Source organism: Mytilus edulis, chromosome 7 (assembly GCF_963676685.1).
Source record: "Mytilus edulis chromosome 7, xbMytEdul2.2, whole genome shotgun sequence".
Lineage (NCBI taxonomy): Eukaryota > Metazoa > Mollusca > Bivalvia > Mytilida > Mytilidae > Mytilus > Mytilus edulis.
Genome location: NC_092350.1, coordinates 45,469,780 through 45,487,640, shown reverse-complemented (window position 1 = coordinate 45,487,640; position 17,861 = coordinate 45,469,780). Strand labels below are relative to the sequence as shown.

At 31.0% G+C, this 17,861-nt stretch overlaps 1 protein-coding gene across 6 annotated transcripts in view; it reads right to left on the bottom strand.

Annotated features, from left to right (window-relative positions):
* Positions 1 to 17,861, bottom strand: part of LOC139481589 (splicing regulator ARVCF-like) — a 57,835-nt gene that overhangs the window by 25,670 nt on the left and 14,304 nt on the right. For 3 of the 6 annotated variants that reach the window (XM_071265016.1, XM_071265019.1, XM_071265017.1), the window contains 5 exons: positions 15,013 to 15,042; positions 14,046 to 14,202; positions 11,959 to 12,176; positions 8,429 to 9,390; positions 7,886 to 8,047 (listed from right to left, as the gene is read on the bottom strand). In XM_071265016.1, the coding sequence (XP_071121117.1) occupies positions 7,886 to 8,047; positions 8,429 to 9,390; positions 11,959 to 12,176; positions 14,046 to 14,202; positions 15,013 to 15,042 (1,529 nt within the window). The remainder of the gene's footprint in view (positions 1 to 7,885; positions 8,048 to 8,428; positions 9,391 to 11,958; positions 12,177 to 14,045; positions 14,203 to 15,012; positions 15,043 to 17,861) is intronic. The other 3 variants (XM_071265020.1, XM_071265018.1, XM_071265021.1) reach the window with 1 other exon arrangement.

The following is a 17,861-nucleotide window of genomic DNA, read 5'->3' as shown; positions in this document are numbered from 1 at the left end:
AGTTCAACTCTGCCACAGATTAGGAAAACGAAGTCTGAATCATGCTTATTTAGGAAGAATTGTGGATACATAAATAGACTCAACCTCGACATATATGGAAATGCTAGAAGCATGCTAAAAAGAAGACAATAGTCTGACCTCAACTACACCTTCACTTAATAAACAGAATGAGATCATAGACTAAAACAAAAGTAACAGTCATGTTTATCATGTTTAATGAATCATACATAGATTAAAGAAAAAACCAGAATGAATAATATACCATAATCAGATAACTAATAATTGAATTATTTACATATAATATCCTTGGTTTTCTACTAATTTTATTGAACATTTTCCAACAGTACTGAACTATTTCTTCTGACAAGCAATACCAATAATTTTTTACAAATATTAATTTTAGGGAAAGATCTACTGAAGAATTTACGTATAAAACAAATTTCCTTGGTTAACCTCAGACATTAACCATTTGTTAACAAAATAAATGTTGAAAGTATGCTTCTTTTTTAAGTCCACTCTACATCACTAAAATATTTTGCACAGTAAAATTCAAACTTATTTTGAGATGTACACAATGCATTTTCTTTCTAATTTTCTCCCCAAAAAAAGTCTTCGGTCTGAATACATGAATTTAGCAGAAAAACAAATTTAAATTAAATTGCTATGAATTTCTTAAATCAAGATTGAAGACTTTTAAATTCTCTTTGCAAGTAGCAGATTTATGCGTAAGAAAATACGTCAAGGTAAAAATTATCCTATATTCAAAAGCAAAGTCCACGTTTTAAATTTATCACTAATGAGAAAAGAATGTTGTCATGTTTTTACCTACCATTATAAGTATAAGGATGACCTATATCCTCCATTACGACTAATAAACCCCAAGCTATTATCCCGTAATTATCTTTCTAAACATTCCACAGACGTTCACAAGAACAATACAATATTTAAAATCCACCACTGTCTTGTAAAAAGAATCTTCACAAATTATCTGTGAAACAAGCCATAACACTATTGCATATTAAATTTGACCATGCACTCGTGTCATCTAACTGGCTTGAGGCCAAACATCAGTTAAATGTGGCGTGAATGATTTTCATTAATTTTTCATTTATCACATCTTTCTCATACTGACAAGGTTTATCGTAGATAAATACGGGCTTTTCTATTTGTTTGTTTATTTATACATTGAGAAGTTATTGTTCGTTTTCTCTCAATCTGATAGCTGCTGTGATTCAGGTCAAAATTACCTTTACTTAGATAATTTAAATCGAATTAAGAATTTTCAATATTAAATCTCTCTAAACTTTTTAAAACTATCTTATAACAAGAAATAATTTAAAATTGTTATAAAAGTAAATTTGTTTTTTTCAATGTCAGAAATCATGTATTCATGATCCTTTTCTGCATCTTACAACTTCTTCAAATTAACCCTTGACTGATCGAACTATCAAATTAAATATGACTGCTAAAATCCAATTCATAAATTTTATGGTTAGTTGGCATCTTTTTTATTTTCCTCCCCAACCCCGATCCCTACCTCAGGACTACAGAAAAATTTCACACATATATCTTATCTAAAAATTAATGATATTCCCATAATCGTAACTTATAACTAAAACACAGCATCTGTATAATTTCAATTTATCTAAGATTAAAAATTTCTAATTTTATTCATGTATTTATAAAAAAAAAATCTTGATTAAATTTTGAAAAAAATACTTAAACTCACCGCTCACCACAATCTTCATGGCTCAAAAATGTCCCGAAATGAATATCTCAGCAAAAATATGCAACTGATATACAATAATCAGTAACTTAAGTGCTTAAAAGTTGATATTTTATCCTAGTATCAGTTTATGGGGTCATATTTACAGTAAATATAAATCTTATAAAAACAGATGTCGCATAAATTTTTCTAAAATAGGCTTAGCTGACCTCTGATGTGAGTGAAATTGTAATAACATTGGAATTAGGGGGTGGGGACATGGGAAAAACTTGATTCCATGATAACTGTTTATATATATATCAAAGCAAACTACATAAAAGAACAAAATAAAAGAAAGACATGTTATAAGAATAACATGACCAGATAACCACACAAAATTGAAAAAAATTAATGTTAATTCATTATTATACGTTAGGTACTAACTTCCTTGGGATTCTGTTAGTATAGATCCAGATGTACAACAAATTCAAATGTTCTCTGAAGTATAATTAAGGGGTTGTATGCAAACTTTTTTAAAAAGCATGAAATCTAATATCAACAAAAAATAGAATTTACTATTATCCTTGATAATTGGTACCCATGAAAATAGAATAAACTAAATGAATCCACTGTAAAACAACTGACATACTCAGTGGCTGATGATGTTGTACAATGTTTTTGTCCATAGCCTGGATTCTGTCTATTGTTGGAAGGCAAATAAAAACTTTAATGTATGTTGATGAGGAGTTCTCACTGATGACTGCCCCCTTCTTCAAAATGAGCTAAAAGGTGGACATTGGTCCAAGCTGCAAGTTATTTACGCCAACGTTCACCTCCCATTCTCTAGTTATGTGTGTGTCTTCAATTCAGTACATAAGTTTTTTAAAACAGCTTAAGTCATCATAATTTTTCTATTATATCTTTTTAATAAATGGCAAGAAATAATCTAAGTCATTCATGTCATAAAAAATATATACACAAAGGAAAATCAAGCCCTAAAGTGTTGAATTAATAAGTATATTAGACGTAATAATACACTTTTCTTTTCATCTCCTATCTAACAACTCGTCCAATTTCATTCATTAGAATATTCATTACTGTACGTTTTAAAGGGATATCTCTATGTATCAAAGAATAAAATATATTTATAGACACAATTTGATGGAATGATTAAGGAATTTAGGAATTTTGAAGTATTTTGGAACTCGAAACACATTCTTTATAAAAGGAAGGCCTCATGGAACCTCAAATATTTACAGCCAATTGCATTGAGTGTGTAGGTAAAGGTAAGATATTTGGTTATCATGCTTGTTAGCTGAATTGTGAAGTCATTATTAGGTTAGGTAACTACCCTCCTTTAAGAGTAGACTAGTCCGACAGGTTACCAATATATCTCTCTGTATGACTAGGTTACTTCGAAAGGACGGTAGTATACCTTACTTAACAATTACTTCACGTTCAGCTAGCAAGCAAGCTAACCAAAGATATTACCTTTAGCTACACACTCAATGCAATCGGCTGTAAGTCTACATCAACTGGAAGATCAATAGGTTTTAAAAGCAATTGAATAAAATGTTCCCTTCACCCTTGTATTATGTCAAGATGAGTAGTCGAAATTCTTTTCAGAACTCCACTTAATCATATACTGTAGATTCTTACTATTATTGAATCACCATTTTTGTGGGTATAGGCAAAGCATTAGTTTGAATATTCAAAAAAGTAAAAAAATTTATCAAGTTTGCATTTTGATTTTTTGCTAAAGTGCAAAATCAATTATCCACCAAAGTGCAAGTTTTCCTCAATCCACGAAAATTGGTCACCTTAAACATATAGGAAACCACAGAATGTTATATATCATCAAACAAGTTAATCAAACATATATATGTACATCATAATGACTCAACTTGTGTGTAAGAGAACTATTACAACTAAATACCAGTGTTATATACTACAAAGCCTTTCTGATGTATAGACCTATGGCACTCAAGCATAAAATAAAGTTTATTTTGACCAAAACATAACAGGTATGCATTCTATCATGCAATATAATTCCAACTGAATCTATTTGAAGAGTTGTCCCTTGAAATTTGTACATGGAACACATAACAAAAAGTTGCACTCATATTGTTGCTAACATACACCACTTGTAATTCCAAATTTTTAAATACTGTAGTTTCATTTATTTTCGTGGGTACCAATTTTCATGGATTTTGGAAAATGTACACTTTCCTGGATATTTGTTTTCTTGGCTTTGCTAAAATTTTCATACAACAAGTCTATCAAAAAAAGTGTACCAAGTTGAAAATTCAAATTTTGTGGTTCACATGTACCCATGAAAACCACGAAAATTGGTATCCAATGAAAAAAAATATTCTACAGTAGATAAATTAGCCTAGGTTTATGACATTTCAGAAAAGCTCTAAGATATAACCAGATGCTCCACAGGGCGCAGCTTTATACGACCGCAGAGGTTGAACCCTGAACGGTTGGGACAAGTATGGACACAACTTTCAAGCTGGATTCAGCTCTAAATTTGGACTGTGATTAAATAGTTGACACAGCATAGGTTTCTGACACAGAATGAATGTGGTCTAATGAACTTAAAATGCTTGTTTTGCCTTTGAGCAATTCACTATGCTGTTGAATTTTAATCCTCTCAAAAAAATTGAAGAAATAGCAATAACTACTCATTTAAATACATCATAAAATATTAAAATGTAAAAAAAGTGCTTGTTATCACTGAATGGTAAAGATTGTTTTAATTTATCAGTTGGTAGTAAAAGTAAAAATATACATTGTATAATGTATAAAACAATGATTTAAGTTGATTCAACTACTATTCTGGACAAAGAAAGATAACTCCAATCAATTGAAAATTTCTTGCTATTGCACAATATTGTACAATTAGATATTTCTTGCTATTGTGCAATACTGTGCAATTGAAAATATTTGCCATTGCACAATTCTGTGCAATTGAAGATTTCTTGCTATTGCTCAATACTGTGTAATTGAAAATTTCTTGCTATTGCACAATACTGTGCAATTGAAGATTTCTTGCTATTGCTGAATACTCTGCAATTGAAAATTTCTTGCTATTGCACACTACTTAATATAATAATTTTGGATCCTGATTTGGACCAACTTGAAAACTGGGCCAATAATCAAAAATCTAAGTACATTTTTAGATTCAGCATATCAAAGAACCCCAAGGATTCAATTTTTGTCAAAATCAAACAAAGTTTAATTTTGGACCCTTTGAACCTTAATGTAGACCAATTTGTAAACGGGACCAAAAATTAAGAATCTACATACACAGTTAGATTTGGCATATCAAAAGAACCCCAATTATTCAATTTTTGATGAAATCAAACAAAGTTTAATTTTGGACCCTTTGGGCCCCTTATTCCTAAACTGTTGGGACCAAAACTCCCAAAATCAATCCCAACCTTCCTTTTATGGTCATAAACCTTGTGTTTAAATTTCATAGATTTCTATTTACTTATACTAAAGTTATGGTGCAAAATCCAAAAAATAGGCTTATTTGGGCCCCTTTTTGGCCCCTAATTCCTAAACTGTTCTGACCTCAACTCCCAAAATCAATCCAAACCTTCCTTTTATGGTCATAAACCTTGTGTTTAAATTTCATTGATTTCTATTTACTAATACTAAAGTTATTGTGCGAAAACCAAGAATAATGCTTATTTGGGCCCTTTTTTGGCCCCTAATTCCTAAACTATTGGAACCAAAACTCCCAAAATCAATCCCAACCTTCCTTTTGTGGTCATAAACCTTGTGTCAAAATTTCATAAATTTCCATTTTCTTAAACTAAAGTTATAGTGCGAAAACCAAGAAAATGCTTTTTTGGGCCCTTTTTGGCCCCTAATTCCTAAAATGTTGGGATCAAAACTCCCAAAACCAATCCCAACCTTCCTTTCGGGTCATAAACCTTGTGTTAAAATTTCATAGATTTCTATTTACTTTTACTAAAGTTAGATCGGAAAACTAAAAGTATTCGGACGACGACAACGCCAACGTGATAGCAATATACGACGAAAAATTAAAATTTTTGCGGTCGTATAAAAACTCGTCAAGTTTCTGAACAAAATTGAAGTAATTCTGTTTATCAGCACTGGAGAAAAGTGTGATGAAAAACTATGTTCTTTCAACATATTACTAAATCTGTGAGGGAACTTATATTTGAAGAGCCCAGATCAGCAAGGAGTACATAGTCCTTAACTGAGATCAAATTGTTTCCCGTGTTCCTTACCCTAACCAGAAACTTTTAGTAAATTGACAGTTAGAAATTTTTTTGACAAAACAGTGCAATAAAGTCTATTTTAATTACAAAACATAAAACCTTGATAACTTCTTTGATTTATTACTGTAAAGTCAATGAACTAGAAAATCAATTCTTGCCAACTGTGACATGACACTTGACAGCATTTTGTTGTTTTAATGTGACTGTCCTAAAGATGTTAGGGTCGTCTACATCAACACTATAAGAGAGGGGCGAAAGATGCATGTACTAGACATGCTAACAGGACATTCTAATTCATATGTGGATAATAAACTGACAACACCATAGCTACAAAAATAAAAGACCATCAAACAATACTACACAAAATGCAATATGGAAAACTAGACTTAGTAACGCAAACCACACCAAAAACTGGCGGTTGATCTCAGGTGCTCCTGAAAGGGTTCAACTGGCTTACACCCGCCATAACAAATTACATCTGTTGTTAAATTCTATCATCCTGAAAGATAATTATTCTTGTCGACCTTTCATACTCAGAACCATTTTAGTTAATTATATATATAATAAATACTGCTTCTTTTTTATGGATACATACATGTTACTACATTAATTCCACTGATCTACTTACATACACTCAACATGCATTTTAACTTCTTGCAATAAAAAAAAATAAGAATGGAGAAGGGGAATGTGTCAAAGCTTATGCTTGTGGACCTTGTACAGTTTAGCACCTTTATTGTCCTTCATACACATCTTTATCTTATGAAACCTGCACAATTTTTTGTAACATGAGACACATTCTAAACGTTCAAGTATATTTGGGTTTCTATTGATACTTTTATGTTTACCATGTGTAAACATATGGTCTTCAGCACTATACCCAAAAGTAGTGCTCCACAATTAATGGAGTATTATATAGGAAACTAAACTGAACTGAAGTATTAAAAGTCACAAGTAACTCTCACTTCCCTATTTCACTCAACATAAACATACATTTATATAGATTATAAAATATTCACCATTGACCATTCTATACAAAGTTTTGTTTAAACATGAAGATGTGATCTTTGGACAATTTAAAAAAAAAACTCACTCATGAGAAATACTACAATTAATTTATCTCTTCCAAAGTATCTTACAACGACTACACAGAAAGCATCTTTAACCATAGTTAAAGTTCCTCTTTCCTGTGTGTTTTTTTTTCACTTTCCCTTGCCCTTACAACAGGAAACTTTAGACCAACTAGAGTTGCCTCCCCTGTCCTATATATATAATGGCTTAATGTAAAGTTCCTCATTCCTGTCAAACTTTGACTTTCTAAAATACAAGGAAACTGGTGACAGACTGGGTTGTCTACCCTTGCACAAAAGCAAATATGTGATAATTACATATTTTATTTAAAAAAAAATTTAAAAGTCATATTTAAACTACTGTAACACAAAAAATAAGTTGCTTGAGAAAAGGACTATGATTCTATTCACAAGGACTACACAAGACATGAAGTATTTATGAACTAATGGTACCATTTGGTTTAGACAAATATATCATTTAGCTTCTAGCATGTTATTTATAGTTGATTATACTAAAACTAGGGTTGCAACTCCACTGGGTAATATAGATCTTGGACAGTTATGGCTTTTTGCTTTTGTGCACTCAGGGATTTCATTAATACTCATGACATGTCCATGTATTTTCCCCAACCTTTTTCTTGAGTTGATTAGGAGAGACATTCTTTTCATAGCAGTGACTCAGTGATTCCTACAGTGTGAAATTGTAAACTGTTTCACAATGCAATCAAGAATTTTTCTGATAGTCAAGAGGAACTTTTATGCACTTGTTAAAATACATCTCTTCGTTTGGATGATACAAAGATCAAATGATGCACCATAAAAGATTATACATTTTAAGTAATTATTCCTACCTCTATCTGAAGGTGTTCGTCTTCCATCAGAGTAGTTATCTTGGGGTGGGGGTGCCATGTTCAGGCCTTCATTGCTCCTCTCCATACGATCATCAAACATAGGTTGTTGATTGACAGGATCTTCGTCACTGTATCTGTCAACGTAACCAGGAGGGGGACCACCTAAAATGAATTTGTTCAATTAAGCATCAGAAAGAATATGATTAAAATATGATAATTGAAGTTTGTTTCTCACTTATGTTGGATGTATTGCAACACACATGGAAAATTTAGATCTCCAAAATTTCCCTTGAATATTTTTTAAACAGCCTGAAGCAAACAAGCTTTTCTTTTTTTCATTTCATTTCAAGATATCTACCATTGAATTTTAAATAGTTTCATCTGTTAGTATATTTTAATTAACATTTTCAAAAATATTTTTTTATTTATTTTGATTCTGGACTATCAGTTGGCATTCAAGTATCAAAAAGTATTCAACAAAAGAAATGTACTCTCATTAAAAGTTGGTAAACTACACTCTCAACCAAAACAATATCTCCATACCATATCTGTCATTGGTAGGTGATGGTTGTCTATCTTGTAGTCTTCCAGAATAAGGATCCTCATCCTGTAGGTGACGACTTCCATAGGGGTTATCCTCTGGTCGTGGCCTTCCACTGTAGGGGTCTTCATCCCTGTATCTGTCATCTCCTGGGGGACCTCTACCTATAAAGGAATCCTCTTCTTCATCTTGTGGACCTCTGCCTAAGTAAGGGTCATTTGCAGGAGGCTCTCTGCCAAAGTCTTCCACTGGTGGACCTCGTCTATAAGGGTCATCTTCATCAGACGGAGGTTCTCCTCTGTATGGGTCTTCATCTCTATATCGATCATTATCTCTATACCTATCATTCCCTGGACCATCAAAATGATCTCTATTGGCCAAGTTTTCCTTACTTTGGAAAGGATCGTCAGCAAAAGGGTCCTGATGAACTATTGGAAGACCATGATGTTTTACTTCAGGTCTGTAAGGACTGTCATCATAATCACCAAATGTTTGTTCTTGTGGTGGTTGTTCCCCATAACTATCATTCAAGGGACCTTCATGTCCCCTGTAGCCTTCTGGACCATGGCCATCATGGGGACTCCTAGGGTTGTCTAGACTTAGATCTGCAAGTCTATCCTCTGGAGGCATGTATCTATCATCTGGAGGCTGACCATACTGGTCGACATAACGATTATCATCCCTGTATCCATCTATTCCCCTTGGGTCACTACCGTAAGGCTGTTCATTGTAACGTTCCTGTGAGGGAGCCCCGTAACCCTCGTCATGGTATGGATCATTTTGGGGTATTCCTTTCTGAACATTGTACCTTTCTCCAACAGGAGAGTCCCGATAGAAAGAGTCACTGACATGAGAATCATTATGAGGATTGTTTGGAGGATGCTCACTAAAGGCAGACACATCACCATAGCGATCGTTTGGAGGTCCACCGTAAGATACTTGTTCTGTTGGCTGACCCATGTCCCTAAAATATTTAATTTTTCATGACGACTTTTGTTTCAGTAAATAATTTTCTTAATCACCATACATACTTAACAATTTTTTTACTAATCTGTGACAAACTTTAAAATTTTATTGAAAATTTAAAAATAACATGATTTAAAAATTTTCAATTCCAATTCTAAATTCTGAGAATTCTTTACTATACAAATTTCCTACACTTTATTTTATTGTATCTCTTATAACTGTCTGCATTAATCATTTTTATCATTTTAAACAATGAAAATAAGTTAATAAATGTTATAATTTTAAGCTTTATTTTTTAGTTCAATCCAAAAAAATACTTTCAAGCAGCAATTATGAATAATTGTTAACAAATCACTAAGAAAACCCAAAGTTTTGTCTAATGTTAGTATCAAAATGATATGAATCAAAAAGCACCTTGTATAATACCAGTGCATTAAAGATTAAAAATTTTAAATATTTTTAAAATAGTTGGTATTTATTAATATAAATATAAAAGCATTGTTCCTATTCTACATAATTAATAAGAAAAAGTGTATTAATCTTCAGATTTTATGAATGAAGGCCTCTCTCCATTCAATTAAGCTGGTAAGACTAATGAAAATAAGTGGCAAACAATAAACTTATAGAATTTTTTAAACAAACCGTAATAATACTACATATTTTATTTTCCAGACTTGAAAGAAGGAAACCAACCCTTTATCACTAAAAATTCCTAAACTTATCTTACATAAAATATTTCACATTAGATTAACTGTCTCTTATAAGGTTATATATCATTTGTATATGAAGTCTTTAAAGTTTTGCTAAAATAAATACAGTGGCTTGCAAAACTAACAGTCCTACACTTCAATGCTTTAGAATAGCCATTCATAAATGCAACCTAGGCAACTAAAATTATATTTTGTTTTATTATATTGTACATTTTTCTTGCAAAGCTATAAATTCAATTGATACTTTTCTTTCTTTTTCTAACCACCCTTTTTTCAAAAGTAATGAATTTGAGTTGCCTAAGTTTTACTATAATTGATACACACTAGCATGCTAATTTTCCAGGCATATAATACATGATTACATATCATGCATACAGATTCTGTCAACCTCAAAATCAAAACTGATAAAGAAACATTTTAGATAAATTTACTCAAAATAAATAGAACCTTATCAAAGGGAAATAAACCAAAATTATCTCCCTTTTTCTTGTCACAACTCATGTTCACTTGCTTATTAGACAAATTACTACAAACTATCCTTACTCCTTAATATTGATTTAAATATTATAAATAAAATACTGACATCTTTTTTTTCATTTTATTTAGTCCCAATCATAAATTTACTGATAAATAAATATGAAAAAAATTTTGAATAAGCCCCTTCTCAGCTTCAACATGAATTCCACAGAACTTCCCATTAACAAGTTCCAATGAACTAACTACAAGAGAAACCTGTTCTAGATGACAATGATAATGATGATGACAGTGTTAACATGTTTGGTTATTTTACCCCTCTTCCATACAATGGAATTCGCAGTATCATGAGCATGAGAAATAAGTTTTCCAGGATTATAAAATATGCATAAGTTATATACACATAATTTCTTATAAATATTACCAACAACATACTTGAAGTTTAAGTTTAGAATATCTCAAAAGTTCTTCAAAATAGAAAAAAAAATTACAGTTCAAAGAAAAAAAGAATTCATGTGGTATCATTTTTTGGTAAGATTAAAAATGAAGTTTAAAAAGGTGACATGGTGTAAAACTGGTACTCTTTGAATCCTGTCCTAAATACATTTTTCCTTGAAGACTAATGATAAAACATTGATATTCAAATTAATTTTTAACAAGTTAAAAGAATTTCTCCAAAATGAATAAAAGCTTATTAAAGGGAAATACAACCCCAAGTTATCTCCCTTTTCTATCTGTGATAAAGAAGACACAGATTAAAACGTTTCAAACTTATTCTTATTTCATTCAGAGATATATTTCTTAGTTTTTTCAAAGAGATGATGATTTTAAATTATCTTTTATAATCCTAGAACACTTCACAAAAATCCCACAATGCATTTCATTCTCTTATGACAACTTTTTTTAAAATATACGATACAATTTTTTTCAAAATATGTGTTCGATTATATGCTTACAATTAAATACACATTCTGAAAAACATGCTACAAAATGCACTTTAATACAAACTTAAATCAATTATTGTTATTTGCTGACTGACTTATTTACTTTTTACAAATACTTTTTAAATGTTTTCAACACGTCTTTTATGTAAAGTTTCCTAACATTTCTTACAACATTGTCAAAAAAATATGTCTTATGACTAAAAAACAATTTAATCTCATTAATAATTTAACAAACATAAAATTTTAACAATTTTTGCATGGTGGGACACCTAACTGAACATTTTCATTTAAGGCTAGGCTGACAAGTCATTTCCAGAAATCATAACAAATATTCTAAGTTTAACTTCTATAATTTGAGTCCAAATTCAAAATAGAATGATTTCTGGTCATTTGTGTCACACCTAGAGCTTAACTGAGCATGCTCTATAACCCGTCTACCTAGGATCATAATGATACTGCTGCTGAGGTCGCTGGAAGCTATCGTTAGAGGCCAAACTGTAGCGAGGTGAGTTATCGTTATAATAATCGCTAGCATATTGCTGTTGGTTCAACCTTGTTGGTGTTCCAGGCGATCCTCTCATATCGTCATACCCTGGCTGTCTAGCTAATGAGGAGTATGATGTATAATTGTCATTAGGGTGGTTTTCTCTCTGTGCCTAAAAAGAAGAATAAAACAGCATTAGTGCCAATAGTGGTTGTCAATCATATTTTTATTATTATTATTATCAAAACATAAGATTAACATTCTGTACCTGCGCAATTATTTTTTTAAACCTAGTAGTTCTTATTGGTTATTTTCAATAAGTTCTTATAGATTATCGTTATTTTCCATAAGTTCTCATAGATTATTGTTGATCATCTAAGCAGATTGATTTTCTTGCTTGAGCCGGTTTGGCCAATGATAAACTGTTTATAGCTATTTAACCTATGACGACGTTGTTAATTTCATTGTCAGACAATGGGCACATACTCCCTTAGTTTTGTAGCGATAATTTTTCATATCACTCTACTGTGCCTAGAAAGAAAATTATCAGTCAGTAAGATCAAAGGAAAATTTCATAATATTGCGATAATTGTCAATACACATACAGTATCAATCAATCTATTAGCCATTTCAGAAAAATTATTTTTATGTCAACGCATACAATAATCATGATAATCATATAATGCTACAATATCTTGCCTTATCTACAAAAACTTTAATTTTGAATCTTTCAAACAACTTTAAGAAGTGCAAAAGGTTGAAAAGTTTGCATTTCTTTTAAATTCAGTTTTACATGGTCATTACTTTTAAATTCCAGTAATGTTTTAAGTCTTGAGATAAAACATTTAGAAGGAAATCAATCATTATTTGATTTATAAGACGATTTCAAATATTTCAAAATTTAGGTAAAAATCAATAAGCCAATACACAATTTGATGTTTTTGTACATGTAGATGTCAATCATTTATCTAATCTTTAAGTACCTAATAAGAGTCTGTTACTGTCATAAATCTTGTAGAAGTTGACCCTTATAGACAGGAAAGGTAACCCCTTATCTAGGTTATTTGTACCACCACTGAGAATGGTGTCTAGAACTTGTCAAGTCAAAAGTAACATTCATATCAGGGTGAGAATATGATATTTATTCATTACTACTTCTATTCATGCTATTAGACCAGTTTGTTATGCCTTTCTTGAAAATTGGGATTAGCACATGTGGGTCTTCACAATGTTACATCTGCCCATTATATTAGAAAATACGAAATAAGGAATAAGATGTGAGATGTTTGTTGCAAAATTCGTCAAGTCCTGTTGTCATTTATAAGCTTTTTGGTCAATCTTCTCGATAGATTAATTTAATGGGGCACTTTCAAAGGAAACATTGAGCATAACTTTGACAGACTTGGACAGTATTGTCCAACTACATTGCAGTTTTTTCTTTGACAAAGTCTTTAATTAAGAAATAATTGATACAAGCTTACTTTATTGTAAATAAAGTATAGCTTGCATCAAGTTTTTTTCGATTCTGAATAGGACAATTAAGGTAATTTCTGTGTCCAATAAGTATAAGTGTAAAAGCATTTGTGTAGGCTCTTCCATGAACCTCCCTTTTCTGTTTGTAAAGAAGCAAACTGCTGGCACTGTGATTTTTCAGAGGGAGGAGTTTGAACAGCCAGCATGAACGTTTGTCGTATCTAGGTCAAATATGTCAATTTTGGAATGCAACATATTACAGTCATAATAAATGAATTAGTAACATCATGTGTACCATTTAAGAGTTTGAATGTGTTTTAAAGTTAAGTGCATGATAATTTGATAAATTCATTATTCTGAAGAAGTCAATATACGCATGTGCAAACAAATTTTATTGGATTTAGAGCATTGGTTTGTTCACAAAGCGAAAGAAGCACGTCATATTAGAATGAACAACTTTGACAGTGATAAGCAATGACTTGGACCAAGTTAATCTTATCAAAGTTTTTATCAAAGGAAAAAACTTTGATAGTGAACCAAACTAAGGTCACTAAATCCTTGTCCTTACCATTCTGTTTCTGTCGTTACTCTGTAATGATGTATGAGATGCGTGAGGTGACCTTTGGTCCATGTAATGGGGGTCATAGCCCTGATTGTAGGAATCATTGTACAATTGTCTCCCTCCACCACTGTAGGGGTCCTCCACGTAATCCATGTTGTTGTCTCTGAAAAATAGCAACAAAATTATTCTAATGTGGCAGGACTATAAAATTTTAAGTGAAGAAAATTCTGTTTTGAACAATCTTTTAGAGCATGTAATTTCAGCAAATATATATCTAACTACTTGATGTCTTTTCAATCCTTCAATCTTCTGCAGTATTTTACAATGTTTAAAAATGATAAATTTGTGTGAACATGTATGTTTTTTTTTCTTTTGTTTTACAATATGATGATGAAAATCCTTGTTCATTTACAAATAATCTCAAAATATCAACTGACACAATAACTGAATATTGCTGGCATCAAATACATACATACTTTATTTAATCATTGAAATTTCATCTTATTGACTTATTGTTCAATAGGTCTGATTTCACAAACCATTTATAAGGTTGCTCTTAGAAGTCTGCAAAACTGGAGAGGTGCAGTTACTTGTGTAAGAGTTACAGACCTCATATATAGTATAGTATTTCTAGACACAAAAAATGAGATATGGGAATAAAGCTAAAAGCAATAACATTCAACTTCAATATTTGTATTGAAATAGTGATTTCTAAGTTATAAAATGTCATAAAAGTATTTCATAACCATTAAAAACTTTAATGAGTTTAGTAGTAAACATTTCATTTAATTCAGTACTTGTATTCAAGTTTTTGACAATTTTTTTAAATGTTTTATTTCTATATGATTTATAAACTTAATGACTGAATTTTTTAAATGTAAAACACTTTTGACCTGTAATCAAAGTTTATTCTAATTCAACTTGAGACTAATTTCATGGCAATATATTATGTCATTTTATGTAATAAACATACCCAAATGTGCCCCTGTTATCAAGCTCTCTCCTACAAATAAAGAAAAAAGAATCTAAAACTATGTTGTATACAAGTTTAAATACTTGGTGGTAATCATGTAATGAATCCTTATTACATAGATGTTTTTCTTTGACAAATACACAGGTGGAAACAACTGAATCTTTTGATGAACCCATGTGACTTGACATGCAAGTTAGAAGTTCCTAAAAAATAATAAACTTTATTTCCTCTTTTTAATCAAAGGAACAAAGAATACAAGGTATGTACCACAAACACATCATAGTTGATACAGTGCATAATGAGGCCCCTCATGGGGGGGTCCTAGTAATCACATAATCACCATTTTTTGCCAATATAATCACATAATCATTAAATATTTGCTTATCTTTAGTAATCAAATAATCATAAACTAAAAATACAGTCCTAGGTAATCAAATAATCATGAAATATTTGGCTTAATAATCAAATAATCATTAAAAAAACGGCCAAGTAATCACATAATCAAAAACCCCATGAGGGCCCTCCATAATGCATGATATGTGATGGAAGAAGTGGGAACGTGTACCCGCAGACTGAAAGGCCTACAAACCACTGACAATAAGAAGCTTACATGCCCGTAGGAGTGCTACAACTGTGACATTAATGTCCTGGACAACTTACTATTTACTATGACCTGGTAATTTAATCCTGTTTTAAATTCAAGTTTTCTTTCTTTGCCAATGACATAATTATCCCTGAATTTAAAAGGTTTAAAGCTCTTCTCACGAGAACAGTAAACAATAATATACCCTAAATGTATACCTAGTGTTCTCCTTTGTGCAGACTCCTCGACATAAATATCTCTTAACAAAGGGAAGTACATATTTTTAATGCAATTTTCAATCCTAAAATTTTAAACATGAATAGGCATTTATTTGAGTAACAAAAAAATAAATATAACATAAAGCGTTAAGCCACTTTTATAACAGAACACACAATATAATACTCAGGGTCTATAGAGTTATCAAATTTCATACTTTTGATCAAACTTGTATACAAGTCATCTTATATTATCTACAAAACTTTTTACATTTTGGTTGAGTTTATGTTTGTAATTTATAAAGTCCCCAATATTTATATCAAAAGCTATGAACCATATTTACCTCAATTAACTTATATCCACTACAGCTTCACTTTTTTTCAAACAAAAATATTTGCACTGCAAGCAATGGTAAAAAGTGGCTATATGTGATTTGAAACATTTCAATAAATCAAAGAAGAAGGTGCCTGAGGACTGAATGACCCTTCTACAGCTTGCTAAAATATGGGGAAATTCTTTTTTGACAGACGGACTGAGAAAAGTAATAGTTAGTGTCCCTTTTGCCTTGTGCAGGGGCAAAAAATTGGACAGTTTAAATGAAATTTTCTCAAAAATATTAATAAAAGTTTATATTTTAAAGCTACAACATTTTAATATATCCGTCAATTAAACTAACACTTTCAACATCACAGATACAGTATTCTCAAGCTGCTTTTGGAATAGATTTAATATTAAAACATATATTAAAGCTGTGCTATATATATTAGGGAAACAGTGCTACAGGTTCAGACTAAACAAATTAAATTGTTTTTAAAGATTTTATAACCATATATAAACATGATAAATATTATTGTTGGATGTCATCAGATAGCTGGAAGGAATACTTTAAAGCTTAAATATTTTTCCAATTTGGTGCCAATAACAAACTCAAATTCTTACTAATACATAACACAGAAAAACAACTTTTTTGATTGGATTTGAATTGCAAATACTTTTTATATTTTGGTAAATATATTTTAATGGCGATGGATATTGCAAATGCATCTGCAGAATTCTCAAAATCTTTTCATTGGTATATCTCCATTGTTTTTATTGCAAAACACAATAAATTGTGTCTGACTAAGTCCTTGGCAAAATTTGGTTGTCAAAACCTTCAGACCAACTTTCCAACTTTTTTGTAGAACTCTGCATTTGTACAACGATTGTGTTTTTTACCACTCGGGTCTAAAGTGTCCTTTAATCTCTGTTTATTTGTTTTATTACTTCCTTGGTCATAACATTGCACTATCAATATACAAGAGAAAATATTTACATATACAGGTACCTTGCAGAATGACATGCTAATTATACCATAAAGGATACACGAAAAATATTGACAAAGTTACGCTTATTATTTTAAAACCAATCCACTTATTTAATGTAAATAAAGACTACAAGTACCGGTACTACATGTATATAAAATAAACCCAAGCCCAACAAATTCCAATATTTTAATCTAATAAAATATCACATAAAGTAATTAATTTTTTAACCACATATTATGCCAAAGCTTATTTTAGTCTGAAAATATTTAATTTTTGCGTAACCAATCTTTTATCTGTATTACATGTGTCACATAATTGAAATTTAAACAACTTCAGAGCAGTGAAGGATAAGCTCTGATGGCCACGGTATTTTTATCTTCATTGTATACACAGCTGTATTGGAATGTCCTGAACATTTTAAAAGTAGCAAAGTTTAAAAGATCTTTGATCAATGAGCTAGAGATCAATTAACCCTGGTGGACACTTGAACAGTGACTAAATTTAATCACAACAGTTTGACCTAAATCCCCTGTAAGGTAGGTATCTTTTTAACAGAAATGAAATGTTTGAATAATGTGGAGACTTTGAGAATGTAAATGGAATGCCAAACATCAATGACCATGATGACATATGGGCTATCAGTGCTTTTTTAAAAATCCAATTTGGATAAGACAAAAAACAAAATAGCCTTTTGGCAGCTTTCCCTATCTTTTGCAAATTCATGCCAACAGAATAAAATAAATTAA